This window comes from Brassica rapa, chromosome A09 (genome assembly GCF_000309985.2).
Source record: "Brassica rapa cultivar Chiifu-401-42 chromosome A09, CAAS_Brap_v3.01, whole genome shotgun sequence".
In the NCBI taxonomy this organism is placed as follows: domain Eukaryota; kingdom Viridiplantae; phylum Streptophyta; class Magnoliopsida; order Brassicales; family Brassicaceae; genus Brassica; species Brassica rapa.
Genome location: NC_024803.2, coordinates 3838577 through 3852614, shown reverse-complemented (window position 1 = coordinate 3852614; position 14038 = coordinate 3838577). Strand labels below are relative to the sequence as shown.

The window sequence follows — 14038 nt, the reverse complement described above, 5'->3', positions numbered from 1 at the left end:
TATTTATAAAAATTAATTCCCGTTTCTATTAAATCACTAAAACTATCTCCACGCGCCTTCGAGTGGGACTCACGCGCATCTGCGTTCTCCGTTTTACCCTAATCGCCTCCGATAAGATCTCGCCGCGACTCGTCTATTTAGCGATTCGTTCCGTGTCGACTCAGTTACGGTGAGTCCGATCATCCCTATCTATATATCCTCATAAGCGAATCCGTCGTGTACGAATAGGTTTAGCTTGAAGCTCGATTGATTTCTGCAGATTTAAGCAATGGATCCGATGGATATAGTCGGCAAATCCAAAGAAGACGCTTCGCTTCCTAAAGGTTAGCGTTTCGATTCCACTGTTACGCTCATCGATCACTAGCTTTGTGAATCTAGCTCGATTAGCTTGAGAAACTATGAGTATATATGTTCGATGTGTTGTTTGATTTCAGCTACGATGACTAAGATTATAAAGGAGATGTTACCACCTGATGTTCGTGTTGCTAGAGACGCTCAAGATCTTCTTATCGAGTGTTGTGTAGGTATAAAGATCTATAGACTTCTTCTTGTTACTATCTACTTGGAGGAAGAGTTTTGATTGTGTTTTGTTTTGGTTTTGCAGAGTTTATAAATCTTGTGTCTTCAGAATCTAATGAGGTTTGTAACAAAGAGGATAGAAGAACGATTGCTCCTGAGCATGTTCTCAAGGCGTTACAGGTTTAAAAGTCTTCTCCTTTGTGCATCCTTTACCAAACAAAAAAAAAAGCACAAAGACGTGAACTTTGAAATGAAACAGGTTCTGGGTTTTGGAGAATATATAGAGGAAGTCTATGCTGCTTATGAGCAACATAAGTATGAAACCATGGTAATAATACTTCTCTTGATACTTGGAAGATGAAGTAGAAACCCTTTTAACATATAAAACTTTCTCTTTCGTTTGTAAATTATGTAGCAGGACACACAGAGAAGTGTGAAATGCAACAGCGGAGCTCAGATGACTGAGGAGGAAGCTGCAGCTGAGCAGCAACGTATGTTTGCTGAAGCGCGTGCGAGAATGAACGGAGGTGCTCCGGTTCCTCAACCGCAACATCCTGAAACCGAACATCCTGAGTCTGACCATCCCGAAACCGACCAGAGAAGTCTGCAAAGCTAATTGGAACCTTAAGGCTTTCTTCGCATCATCGATAGGCAAAAAATAAAAATGAAAAGAGCATCCTTTTTAACGTTCCTTTGTAAGTGCAAATGCATATGCTCTTAGTCTTAGAATAATATAAGTTAGTGTTTTATGATCTGGAAACACTTGTGATTCAGATGTAGTTAGTAAGCATTTTCTTGTTTTGTGTTACTTCTATCCCGAGTACATATGGTGGATCCGATTTAATGAGTTTACGGAGGGAGTTTTATCCAATTCCTAATGTTTCTAGATTGGATGGTGTTTAGTGATTAAGTGTAATTGTACCACTAATAAGAAGCTAATAAACCACGATTTGTATACATTATGGATGATTGTGTTTAGTGATTTGGTTAACAAGCAATGTTAAAAAAATCGTTAGCGGTAGTAAGTGTATGCGATGGTAGACTGATTTTCTAAATATCATTTTGAGGAAAAGTTTCATTTACTGATGATTTGTTGATGTGTAAACCGATTTTTATAACACTGATGATTCAATGTGATACAGTTGATCAGATATGATTAGATTGGTTGAATCGTATATCTTAGTACGGTCAATGTATCTTTATGTAAATCCAGAACTTTAGACATGTAAACAACTATCGACGAGGTTTGAAATAAATAATAGACATGTTACCACTTTCGTATATTTAAATATTTCATGATATAGTGACTTTGTAGTCTTACTCAATTATTTGTTCGTATGTTTTTGTCTTTTTACATTTACGAATAGACATGTTTTACCACTTTCTTACTAAAATGATTTTTTTTTTTTAAAGAACTGATGAATGATGACATCATTGAAACATATAAAGCATAGGGTGTCATGTGTGATTCGGATGAATTGGAGAAGGGGCAAGGTACTTGGTTACTAGGACCATCACCGGAAGTAACGTGTCAGTTCACAGGCCACGGTTTACTCTGCACCCGACAACAACGAGAACCACAACGGAGCTATCTCCATTTATGACGTCTACAACCAACTATATATAACTTCATATTCATTTTTTGTTACATTATTATACAATTTGAATTATAGGATTGTTATTATTCTTCGATATAAGACAAAGCCTGTCGAATGTTGTATGCCCATCAATGGCATGTCACACCAATCTTTATATGAGAATATTTTGTAATGATTCGAAACTATTGAAAATTTTGATAAATGAGAATTCACACATCATTCATGAATAGTTAAATACATTAAACTTTCCTGTATAAGTCCATTCACCATACACAATAGTATTAGACATAATGATTTTTTGTGCTAAACATAATGATTTGGACAACAATGATTTAATTCATCTGCTTTGGCACAATGACTCCAAGTTCTTGAATAAGAAGTAGAAAAAGAAAATTAATTGGGATGAATGTTCCTTTATAAGAACTTAAGAAGCAACCAAGGCACCTATCTTCTAACTATATGAGGTGTTTTTGTATATGTTAATGTTGGATTAATGGCAACTATAATGGTTGTGGTTTGTTGATAAATATCTTTAACTTCTTCTTTTTTTTTATCTAGTGATCTCTTTCGTTTATGAAAATATTCAGATTAATTTCAAAGAAAAAGTGTAGTCCAAGGATGAATTATTTTTCTGGATATTTAGAGAAAACCTAAAACATGGTTTCATATCCGTATAAACACACATATTTTGTTTCGTGTGGTTATTTCAAATCTAAATATCTTTGAAGTCCGCTTACCACTAAACCACCATCATGTGGTTATTCTTAACTCTTTTTATACTGCAATTATAGATATATGTGATTTAAGTGATGGGAATATACTTTGGTACATGAAATTTTACACAAAGTGCTTTGTAGTTGGTTGTTTGCATATAGCATGCGTGATTTAAGTTCCAAATGGTGTTTGATGCATACAAAAAGCCTATAAAGCGTCACAGAACTGGTGGTATGTGTCAAATAATTTGAGTTGTCGAGCGTCAATTTTTCAACTTCCTCACTAGTATAGATGTACACAGTTTGAAAACTTTTTTTTTTTTTGAGCACAAGAAAACTTCTTTTAGATCTTTAAATGATTAGAGAGGCTGTATGTAGACTAAAGATTTTGATATATAACATAAAGGAGGAGTATATGATAAGTGTACTAAACACTTTTTTACTGTATGAAAGATTGAAGTCAAAAAGGGGAGGAGTCAAAACAAAATGAGGCTCTTTGTGATTTACCCCACATCGAAAATGAAACAACAACAATAACACACACTTTGTCTCCTGATTCCTTTCTTTTGTCATTTTCTCGTGTTTCTCCCAAAGTATTCAACAAAAACACAAATCCTAGTTATTCTTTAGTAATAAACAAAAGTAAGTATATCTCAAAAGCCAGGTTAATAATACTGCAAGCTATCAAATAAACTGTAAGATTAATGGTAGTATTCAGAAGAGTGGTATTAGTGAGGGTAATGGAAGAAACAATAAAGATCATGACAATGATTAAGTAGAGTTGAAAATATCATACAAAACAAAACCAAAATATTTATTATTTTCCTCTTTAGTGTATAGAGTACTAATTTTCTATTCGGAGCTAAAATCAATCCCAAGTCGAATCACTTGACACCTATAATGAACTAAAAAGTAAAAGACAAATCTACACACAAAACAAAAACTATTACATTTCTCTCTTTTTCTCCTTTATTTTCCAAAACCTTCTACAAAGATGAGATGGTGGGTCAAGTTACTGTCGAATCTCTGTCAAATGTATTATCTATCTTCTCTCTCACACCAACACACTCACAACGACAAGAGAGAGAGAGAGAGAGAGATATAGAAAAGAGTAAAGAGATAGAGAGAGTCACCAAATAGACCAAACCCTGAAGTTAAATTCACACCAGCTACTTTGATCATTAACCACATCCATAAACACACACACACACACACCCTCTCTCTCTCTTTCCTTAAACTTCAGCTTCTTTCAATGGCGAAACCAAACACACATGACTTTGCCTCCAAGAGACACAACAGTTTCCACTGGACAACCAAAGTCGGATCAGACGAAAACGACGACGTTTCTTCCCGTAACCCTCTCCCCGACAACACTAAACCCGTTCCCAAACACAACCCTTCCTCTTCCAAAAGAAAGCTCCAGACTTTCGCCGTCTCTCGTCTCCGTTCAGTCATCTCCTCTCTCAGCAGAGCCCGACCCGGTAACAACAACTCCGGACTCGGGTCCCGGGTCGTGGGCACCCTCTTCGGATCACGCCGCGGACACGTGCATTTCTCCGTCCAGAAAGACCCGACTTCCCCGCCGGCGTTTCTCATCGAGCTCGCTACTCCGATCAGTGGACTCGTCAAGGAGATGGCTTCGGGACTCGTGAGGATCGCTCTGGAGTGCGACAAGGCCAAAGAGGAAGCTAAAGAAGACGGTGACCGCCGTCCACGGCGGTTGGTGGAGGAGCCTGTGTGGAGGACTTACTGCAACGGGAAGAAGTGCGGGTTCGCGGCGAGGAGGGAGTGTGGTGAGAAGGAGAAGAAAGTTCTGAAGGCGCTCGAGATGGTCTCCATGGGCGCCGGAGTTTTACCGGAGACGGAGGAGACGTCCGGCGGTGGCGGTGGAGGAGAGATAATGTATATGAGGGCGAAGTTCGAGAGAATCGTGGGGTCGCGTGACTCTGAAGCTTTCTACATGATGAATCCTGATAGCAATGGAGCGCCGGAGCTCAGTATCTATCTGCTCAGAATCTGACGAAGAAGATGATCATACCAAAGCCTCTAGTCCAGGAAGAGGTTTATCGGTTAAGGAAGATTGTCCGGTTTAGTTACTTTAAACTGTCGGTTAAGTGAGAATTAAAGTAGTGATGTCTATTAATGCAATTCGGTTTAGATGACAATGTGATCGATGGATGGATGATGTGTTAAGAGCAAGTTTGTTTTCTTTTGGGGAGGTGGGTTTAGGAGGCTTTAAAATTTGGTATATGGAATATGTAAATGTATAAATTTCACTTTTTTTTAAAATGTGTAATCTTTTTGTTGTTTCTAAAATGTTTTTAAGTTATCATGGAGGCACCCAGGCTGTAGAATCATAATGATTAAAGTCTTGATTTGTTTCACATTTCCATTAGCATTTTGGTCACTAAACTATGATTAAAAGTGAGAAATCATCATTGGTTCTCTCTGATCCAAGAATAGTAATATTAGAATTTAATGGTATGGACCAATGGAATTTTGGACCATATATTATAAAGAAATAGTCGTATCCAATATAACGACGCATTACATTTATTTTTTTGAGATATTCCGCTATGTGGGTGGGTCAATCTATTAAATTCGGGAGGATCAGCTTCCACACATACTGAGGGATTAGGTATACAAATGACATACCAAACTCTATACTAGTATTTTAATGTCGAGGAGCTTCTGCTTTGTTCTTATTTTCATTGTATATTCAAACTAATTGAAAGTAAAACTTGGTTACAACTCATAAAACAAAATACTCATATATAGTAATTGTTTCCATACCAAACTTTGTCTTTCCCCAGAAAAAGCAGGCGTTTATACATTCACAAAGCACAGATCCGAGTAAGATTACACTGCACAATACTCAAGGAACGTGTTTTCTTACTTTTGCTTTTTTCTATCAACGTTAAAGAACAGGTTTCAAAACTTCTTTATGAGAATTTGCAAAAGAGACAAAAAGCTGATGTGTTCAAAAAAAAAAAAGACAAAAAGCTGATGACTACGGCTACTACAACTAAGATTATAAGGAACAAAAAAGGAAGACACATTAGTATAGTAGTTGATTGCTTTCAAGAATTAAAATAATTCATGGGACATAAACCTGAAAGGATAGAGATTGTTTTGGAGACAAACGAGCAAAAAAAAAGAGAAACCATAAAATTAAAATGCAACGATTGTGTTCTTTACTGGCTTACATGTAAAATTTCATGTTTATCAATATTATCAAACCTACGACTGAGAAAATAGTTGATTGCTTTATATCCTTGTGCATATACTAAACATTCGACTACAATTTTCTTCTCCATTTGTAGTGTTTTGTCTTCTTTTTTCTTGCATCCAGCCCTACCATTGACGGCTATGAGATAGAAAGGAGAGACACCTAATGAAGTAGTGAGTAATTATACTTTTGCTTTATATAAAAAACCGGCTTTAGCACATTTCAATTTTTTTTAAAAAAAAATCTATCAAAAATGGGATTCTTAAACTTTTATGTGGGTTATTCCTCAAGCCCTATCAACAAAAATTCTTGTTATCCTATTTTCTAATTCACAATCCCAAATCTAAAATATTTCTGTATAAAAATAAAAATTTTCCATAAATTAAATTTTTGATAATTTTATTTAAAAAATCCAACCTATCACCCAAAAAATCTAAAACAATATTCATATATCAACAAAAATTATTGTTATCCTAATTTCTAAATCACAGTCCCAAATCTACAATATTTACCTATAAAAATGACAATTTTCCAAAAATAGAATTTTTAAGAATTTTATTTATAAAATACCACGTATTGATAAAAAAAATCTAAAAAAATACTCATCTATCAACAAAAATTCTCGTTATCCTATTTTCTAATTCACAATCCCAAATATAAAATATTTTTGTATAAAAATGAAAAATTTCTATAAATTGAATTTTTGAGAATTTTATTTAAAAAATACAACCTATCACCCAAAAAATCTAAAACAATACTCATATATCAGCAAAAATTATTGTTATCCTAATTTCTAAATCACACTCCCAAATCTACAATATTTACCTATAAAAATGACAATTTTCGTAAAATAGAATTTTTAAGAATTTTATTTATAAAATACCACGTATTGATAAAAAAAATATAAAAACAATACTCATCTATCAACAAAAATTCTTGTTATCCTATTTTCTAATTCACAATCCCAAATCTAAAATATTTCTCTATAAAAATGAAAACTTTCCAAAAATAGAATTTTTGAGAATTTTATTTTAAAAATACAGCCTATCACCCAAAAAATCTAAAACAATACTCATATATCAACAAAAATTCTTGTTATCATATTTTCTAAATCACAGTCTCAAATCTACAATATTTACCAATAAAAATGAAAACTTTCCTAAAATAGAATTTTTAAGAATTTTATTTTATAAAATACCACCTATTGATAAAAAAATCTAAAACAATACTCATCTATCAACAAAAATTCTTGTAATCCTATTTTCTAATTCACAATCCCAAATCTAAAACATTTCTCTATAAAAACGAAAACTTTCCAGAAATAGAATTTTTGAGAATTTTATTTTAAAAATACAACCTATCACCCAAAAAATCTAAAACAATACTCATATATCAACAAAAATTCTTGTTATCTTAATTTCTAAATCACAATCCTAAAAGTATAATATTTCTTTATAAAATTGACAACTTTCCTAAAATAGAATTTATAAGAATTTTATTTATAAAATACCACGTATTGATAAAAAAATCTAAAACAATACTCATGTATCAACAAAATTTCTTGTTGTCCTATTTTCTAATTCACAATCCCAAATCTAAAATTTCTCTATAAAAATGAAAACTTTCCTAAAATAGAATTTTTAGAATTTTATTTATAAAATACCATCTATTGATAAAAAAATCTAAAAAAATACTCATCTATAAACACAAATTCTTGTTATCCTATTTTCTAATTCACAATCCCAAATCTAAAATATTTCTCTATAAAAATGAAAACTTTCCAGAAATAGATTTTTTGAGAATTTTATTTTAAAAATACAACCTATCACCCAAAAAATCTAAAACAATACTTATCTATCAACAAAAATTCTTGTTATCCTAATTTCTGAATCACAATCCCAAAGGTATAATGTTTCTCTATAAAATTGACAACTTTCCTAAAATAGAATTTTTAAAAATTTTATTTATAAAATACCACGTATTGATAAAAAAATCTAAAACAATACTCATCTATCAACAAAAATTCTTGTTATCCTATTTTCTAATTCACAATCCCAAATCTAAAATATTTCTCTATAAAAATGAAAACTTTCCAAAAATAGAATTTTTGAGAATTTAATTTGAAAAATACAACCTATCACCCAAAAAATCTAAAACAATACTAATATATCAACAAAAATTCTTGTTATCCTAATTTCTAAATCACAATCCCAAAGGTAAAATATTTCTCTATAAAATTGACAACTTTCCTAAAATAGAATTTTTAAGAATTTTATTTATAAAATACCACGTATTGATAAAAAAATCTAAAATAATACTCATATATCAACAAAAATTCTTGTTATCCTATTTTCTAACTCACAATCCCAAATCTAAAATATTTCTGTATAAAAATGAAAACTTTCCATAAATTGAAATTTTGAGAATTTTATTTAAAAAATACAACCTATCACCCAAAAAATCTAAAACAATACTTATATATCAACAAAAATTCTTCTTATCCTAATTTCTAAATCACAGTCCCAAATCTACAATATTTCTCTATAAAATTTAAAACTTTCCTAAAATAGAATTTTTAAGAATTTTAGTTATAAAATACCACGTATAGATAAAAAATCTAAAACAATACTCATCTATCAACAAAAATTCTTGTAATCCTATTTTCTAATTCACAATCCCAAATCTAAAATATTTCTCTATAAAAACGAAAATTTACCAGAAATAGAATTTCTGAGAATTTTATTTTAAAAATACAACCTTTCACCCAAAAAATCTAAAACAATACCCATATATCAACAAAAATTCTTTTTATCCTAATTTCTAAATCACAATCCCAAAGGTATAATATTTCTCTATAAAATTGACAACTTTCCTAAAATAGAATTTTTAAGAATTTTATTTATAAAATACCACGTATTGATAAAAAAATCTAAAACAGTACTCATCTATCAACAAAAATTCTTGTTATCCTATTTTCTAATTCACAATCCCAAATATAAAATATTTCTCTATAAAAATGAAAACTTTCCATAAATAGTATTTTTGAGAATTTTATTTTTAAAATACAACCTATCACCCAAAAAATCTAAAACAATACTCATATATCAACAAAAATTGTTGTTATCCTAAATCCTAAATCACAGTGCCAAATCATGAATATATACCAATAAAAATGAAATTTTTCTAAAATAGAATTTTTAAGAATTTTATTTATAAAATACCACGTAATGATAAAAAAAATCAAAAATAATACTCATCTATCAACAAAAATTCTTGTTATCCTATTTTCTAATTCACAATCCCAAATTTAAAATATTTCTCTATAAAAATGAAAACTTTCTAAAAATAGAATTTTTGAGAATTTAATTTGAAAAATACAACCTATCACCCAAAAAATCTAAAACAATACTATATATCAACAAAAATTCTTGTTATCCTAATTTCTAAATCACAATCCCAAAGGTAAAATATTTCTCTATAAAATGACAACTTTCCTAAAATAGAATTTTTAAGAATTTTATTTTATAAAATACCACGTATTGATAAAAAAATCTAAAACAATACTCATATATCAACAAAAATTCTTGTTATCCTATTTTCTAACTCACAATCCCAAATCTAAAATATTCTGTATAAAATGAAAACTTTCCATAAATGAATTTTGAGAATTTTATTTAAAAAATACAACCTATCATCCAAAAATTCTAAAACAATACTCATATATTAACAAAAATTCTTGTTATCCTAATTTCTAAATCACAGTTTCAAATCTACAATATTTCTTTATAAATTGACAACTTTCCGAGAATAGAATTTTTAAGAATTTTATTTATAAAATACCACGTATTGATAAAAAAATCTAAAACAATACTCATCTATCAACAAAAATTCTTGTTATCCTATTTTCTAATTCACAATCCCAAATCTAAAACATTTCTCTATAAAAACGAAAACTTTCCAGAAATAAAATTTTTGAGAATTTTATTTTAAAAATACAACCTATCACCCAAAAAATCTAAAACAATACTCATATATCAACAAAAATTCTTGTTATCCTAATTTCTAAATCACAGTCCCAAATCTACAATATTTCTCTATAAAATTGACAACTTTCCTAAAATAGAATTTTTAAGAATTTTATTTATAAAATACCACGTATTGATAAAAAAATCTAAAACAATACTCATCTATCAACAAAAATTCTTGTTATCCTATTTTCTAATTCACAATCCCAAATCTAAAATATTTCTCTATAAAAATGAAAACTTTCCAAAATAGAATTTGTGAGAATTTTATTTTAAAAATACAACCTATCACCCAAAAAATCTAAAACAATACTCATATATCAACAAAAAATCTTGTTATCCTAATTTCTAAATCACAATCCCAAAGTATAATATTTCTTTATAAAAATTGAAACTTTCCTAAAATAGAATTTATAAGAATTTTATTTATAAAATACCACGTATTGATAAAAAAATCTAAAACAATACTCATGTATCAACAAAAATTCTTGTTATCCTATTTTCTAATTCACAATCCCAAATCTACAATATTTACCTATAAAAATGAAAACTTTCCTAAAATAGAATTTTTAAGAATTTTATTTATAAAATACCACCTATTGATAAAAAAATCTAAAACAATACTCATCTATCAACAAAAATTCTTGTAATCCTATTTTCTAATTCACAATCCCAAATCTAAAACATTTCTCTATAAAAACGAAAACTTTCCAGAAATAGAATTTTTGAGAATTTTATTTTAAAAATACAACCTATCACCCAAAAAATCTAAAACAATACTCATATATCAACAAAAATTCTTGTTATCTTAATTTCTAAATCACAATCCTAAAAGTATAATATTTCTTTATAAAATTGACAACTTTCCTAAAATAGAATTTATAAGAATTTTATTTATAAAATACCACGTATTGATAAAAAAATCTAAAACAATACTCATGTATCAACAAAATTTCTTGTTGTCCTATTTTCTAATTCACAATCCCAAATCTAAAATATTTCTCTATAAAAATGAAAACTTTCCTAAAATAGAATTTTTAAGAATTTTATTTATAAAATACCATCTATTGATAAAAAAATCTAAAAAAATACTCATCTATAAACACAAATTCTTGTTATCCTATTTTCTAATTCACAATCCCAAATCTAAAATATTTCTCTATAAAAATGAAAACTTTCCAGAAATAGATTTTTTGAGAATTTATTTTAAAAATACAACCTATCACCCAAAAAATCTAAAACAATACTTATCTATCAACAAAAATTCTTGTTATCCTAATTTCTGAATCACAATCCCAAAGGTATAATGTTTCTCTATAAAATGACAAATTTCCTAAAATAGAATTTTTAAAAATTTTATTTATAAAATACCACGTATTGATAAAAAAATCTAAAACAATACTCATCTATCAACAAAAATTCTTGTTATCCTATTCTAATTCACAATCCCAAATCTAAAATATTTCTCTATAAAAATGAAAACTTTCCAAAAATAGAATTTGAGAATTTTATTTGAAAAATACAACCTATCACCCAAAAAATCTAAAACAATACTAATATATCAACAAAAATTCTTGTTATCCTAATTTCTAAATCACAATCCCAAAGGTAAAATATTTCTCTATAAAATTGACAACTTTCCTAAAATAGAATTTTTAAGAATTTTATTTATAAAATACCACGTATTGATAAAAAAATCTAAAAATAACTCATATATCAACAAAAATTCTTGTTATCCTATTTTCTAATTCACAATCCCAAATCTAAAATATTTCTCTATAAAATGAAAACTTTCCAAAATAGAATTTTGAGAATTTAATTGAAAAATACAACCTATCACCCAAAAAATCTAAAACAATACTAATATATCAACAAAAATTCTTGTTATCCTAATTTCTAAATCACAATCCCAAAGGTAAAATATTTCTCTATAAAATTGACAACTTTCCTAAAATAGAATTTTTAAGAATTTTATTTATAAAATACCACGTATTGATAAAAAAATCTAAAATAATACTCATATATCAACAAAAATTCTTGTTATCCTATTTTCTAATTCACAATCCCAAATCTAAAATATTTCTGTATAAAAATGAAAACTTTCCATAAATAGAATTTTTGAGAATTTTATTTAAAAAATACAACCTATCACCCAAAAAATCTAAAACAATACTCATATATCAACAAAAATTCTTGTTATCCTAATTTCTAAATCACAGTCCCAAATCTACAATATTTCTCTATAAAATTGAAAACTTTCCTAAAATAGAATTTTTAAGAATTTTATTTTATAAAATACCACGTATAGATAAAAAAATCTAAAACAATACTCATCTATCAACAAAAATTCTTGTAATCCTATTTTCTAATTCACAATCCCAAATCTAAAAATTTCTCTATAAAAACAAAACTTTCCAAAAATAGAATTTTTGAGAATTTTATTTTAAAAATACAACCTTTCACCAAAAAATCTAAAACAATACCCATATATCAACAAAAATTCTTTTATCCTAATTTCTAAATCACAATCCCAAAGGTATAATATTTCTCTATAAAATTGACAACTTTCCTAAAATAGAATTTTTAAGAATTTTATTTATAAAATACCACGTATTGATAAAAAAATCTAAAATACTATCTATCAACAAAAATTCTTGTTATCCTATTTTCTAATTCACAATCCCAAATATAAAATATTTCTCTATAAAAATGAAAACTTTCCATAAATAGTATTTTTGAGAATTTTATTTTTAAAATACAACCTATCACCCAAAAAATCTAAAACAATACTCATATATCAACAAAAATTGTTGTTATCCTAAATCCTAAATCACAGTGCCAAATCATGAATATATACCAATAAAATGAAATTTTCCTAAAATAGAATTTTTAAGAATTTTATTTATAAAATACCACGTATTGATAAAAAAAATCTAAAACAATACTCATCTATGAACAAAAAATCTTGTTATCCTATTTTCTAATGCACAATCCCAAATCTAAAATATTTCTCTATAAAAATGAAAACTTTCCAAAAATAGAATTTTTGAGTTTATTTGAAAAATACAACCTATCACCCAAAAATCTAAAACAATACTAATATATCAACAAAATTCTTGTTATCCTAATTTCTAAATCACAATCCCAAAGGTAATATTTCTCTATAAAATTGACAACTTTCCTAAAATAAATTTTTAAGAATTTTATTTATAAAATACCACGTATTGATAAAAAAAATCTAAAACAATACTCATATATCAACAAAAATTCTTGTTATCCTATTTTCTAACTCACAATCCCAAATCTAAAATATTTCTCTATAAAAATGAAAACTTTCCATAAATAGAAATTTTGAGAATTTTATTTAAAATACAACCTATCACCCAAAAAAATCTAAAACAATACTTATATATCAACAAAATTCTTGTTATCCTAATTTCTAAATCACAGTCCCAAATCTACAATATTTCTCTATAAAATTGAAACTTTCCTAAAATAGAATTTTTAAGAATTTTATTTTAAAATACCACGTATAGATAAAAAAATCTAAAACAATACTCATCTATCAACAAAAATTCTTGTAATCCTATTTTCTAATTCACAATCCCAAATCTAAAATATTTCTCTATAAAAACGAAAACTTTCCAAAAATAGAATTTTGAGAATTTTATTTTAAAAATACAACCTTTCACCCAAAAATCTAAAACAATACCCATATATCACAAAAAATTCTTTTTATCCTAATTTCTAAATCACAATCCCAAAGTATAATATTTCTCTATAAAAATTGACAACTTTCCTAAAATAGAATTTTTAAGAATTTTATTTATAAAATACCACGTATTGATAAAAAAAATCTAAAACAATACTCATCTATCAACAAAAATTCTTGTTATCCTATTTTCTAATTCACAATCCCAAATCTAAAATATTTCTCTATAAAAATGAAAACTT

At 27.9% G+C, this 14038-nt stretch overlaps 2 protein-coding genes across 3 annotated transcripts; both read left to right on the top strand.

Moving 5' to 3' along the window:
* LOC103837349 (protein Dr1 homolog) lies at positions 1-1407 on the top strand. 2 transcript variants are annotated; one of them, XM_009113710.3, is made up of 6 exons: positions 1-169; positions 260-323; positions 435-524; positions 605-699; positions 779-847; positions 938-1407. In XM_009113710.3, exons 2-6 carry the CDS (start codon positions 269-271, stop codon positions 1133-1135), a joined length of 507 nt encoding a protein of 168 aa, XP_009111958.1. In that variant the 5' UTR covers positions 1-169; positions 260-268; the 3' UTR covers positions 1136-1407. The 2 variants fall into 2 exon arrangements, with proteins under 2 accessions (XP_009111958.1, XP_009111957.1); XM_009113709.3 differs by having other exon boundaries at positions 935-1407.
* A 302-nt stretch (positions 1408-1709) lies between these two features.
* Positions 1710-5214, top strand: LOC103837346 (protein MIZU-KUSSEI 1). Its single transcript, XM_009113705.3, has one exon. It carries the CDS (start codon positions 4083-4085, stop codon positions 4848-4850), a length of 768 nt encoding a protein of 255 aa, XP_009111953.1. The 5' UTR covers positions 1710-4082; the 3' UTR covers positions 4851-5214.
* The last annotated feature ends 8824 nt before the right edge of the window (positions 5215-14038 follow it).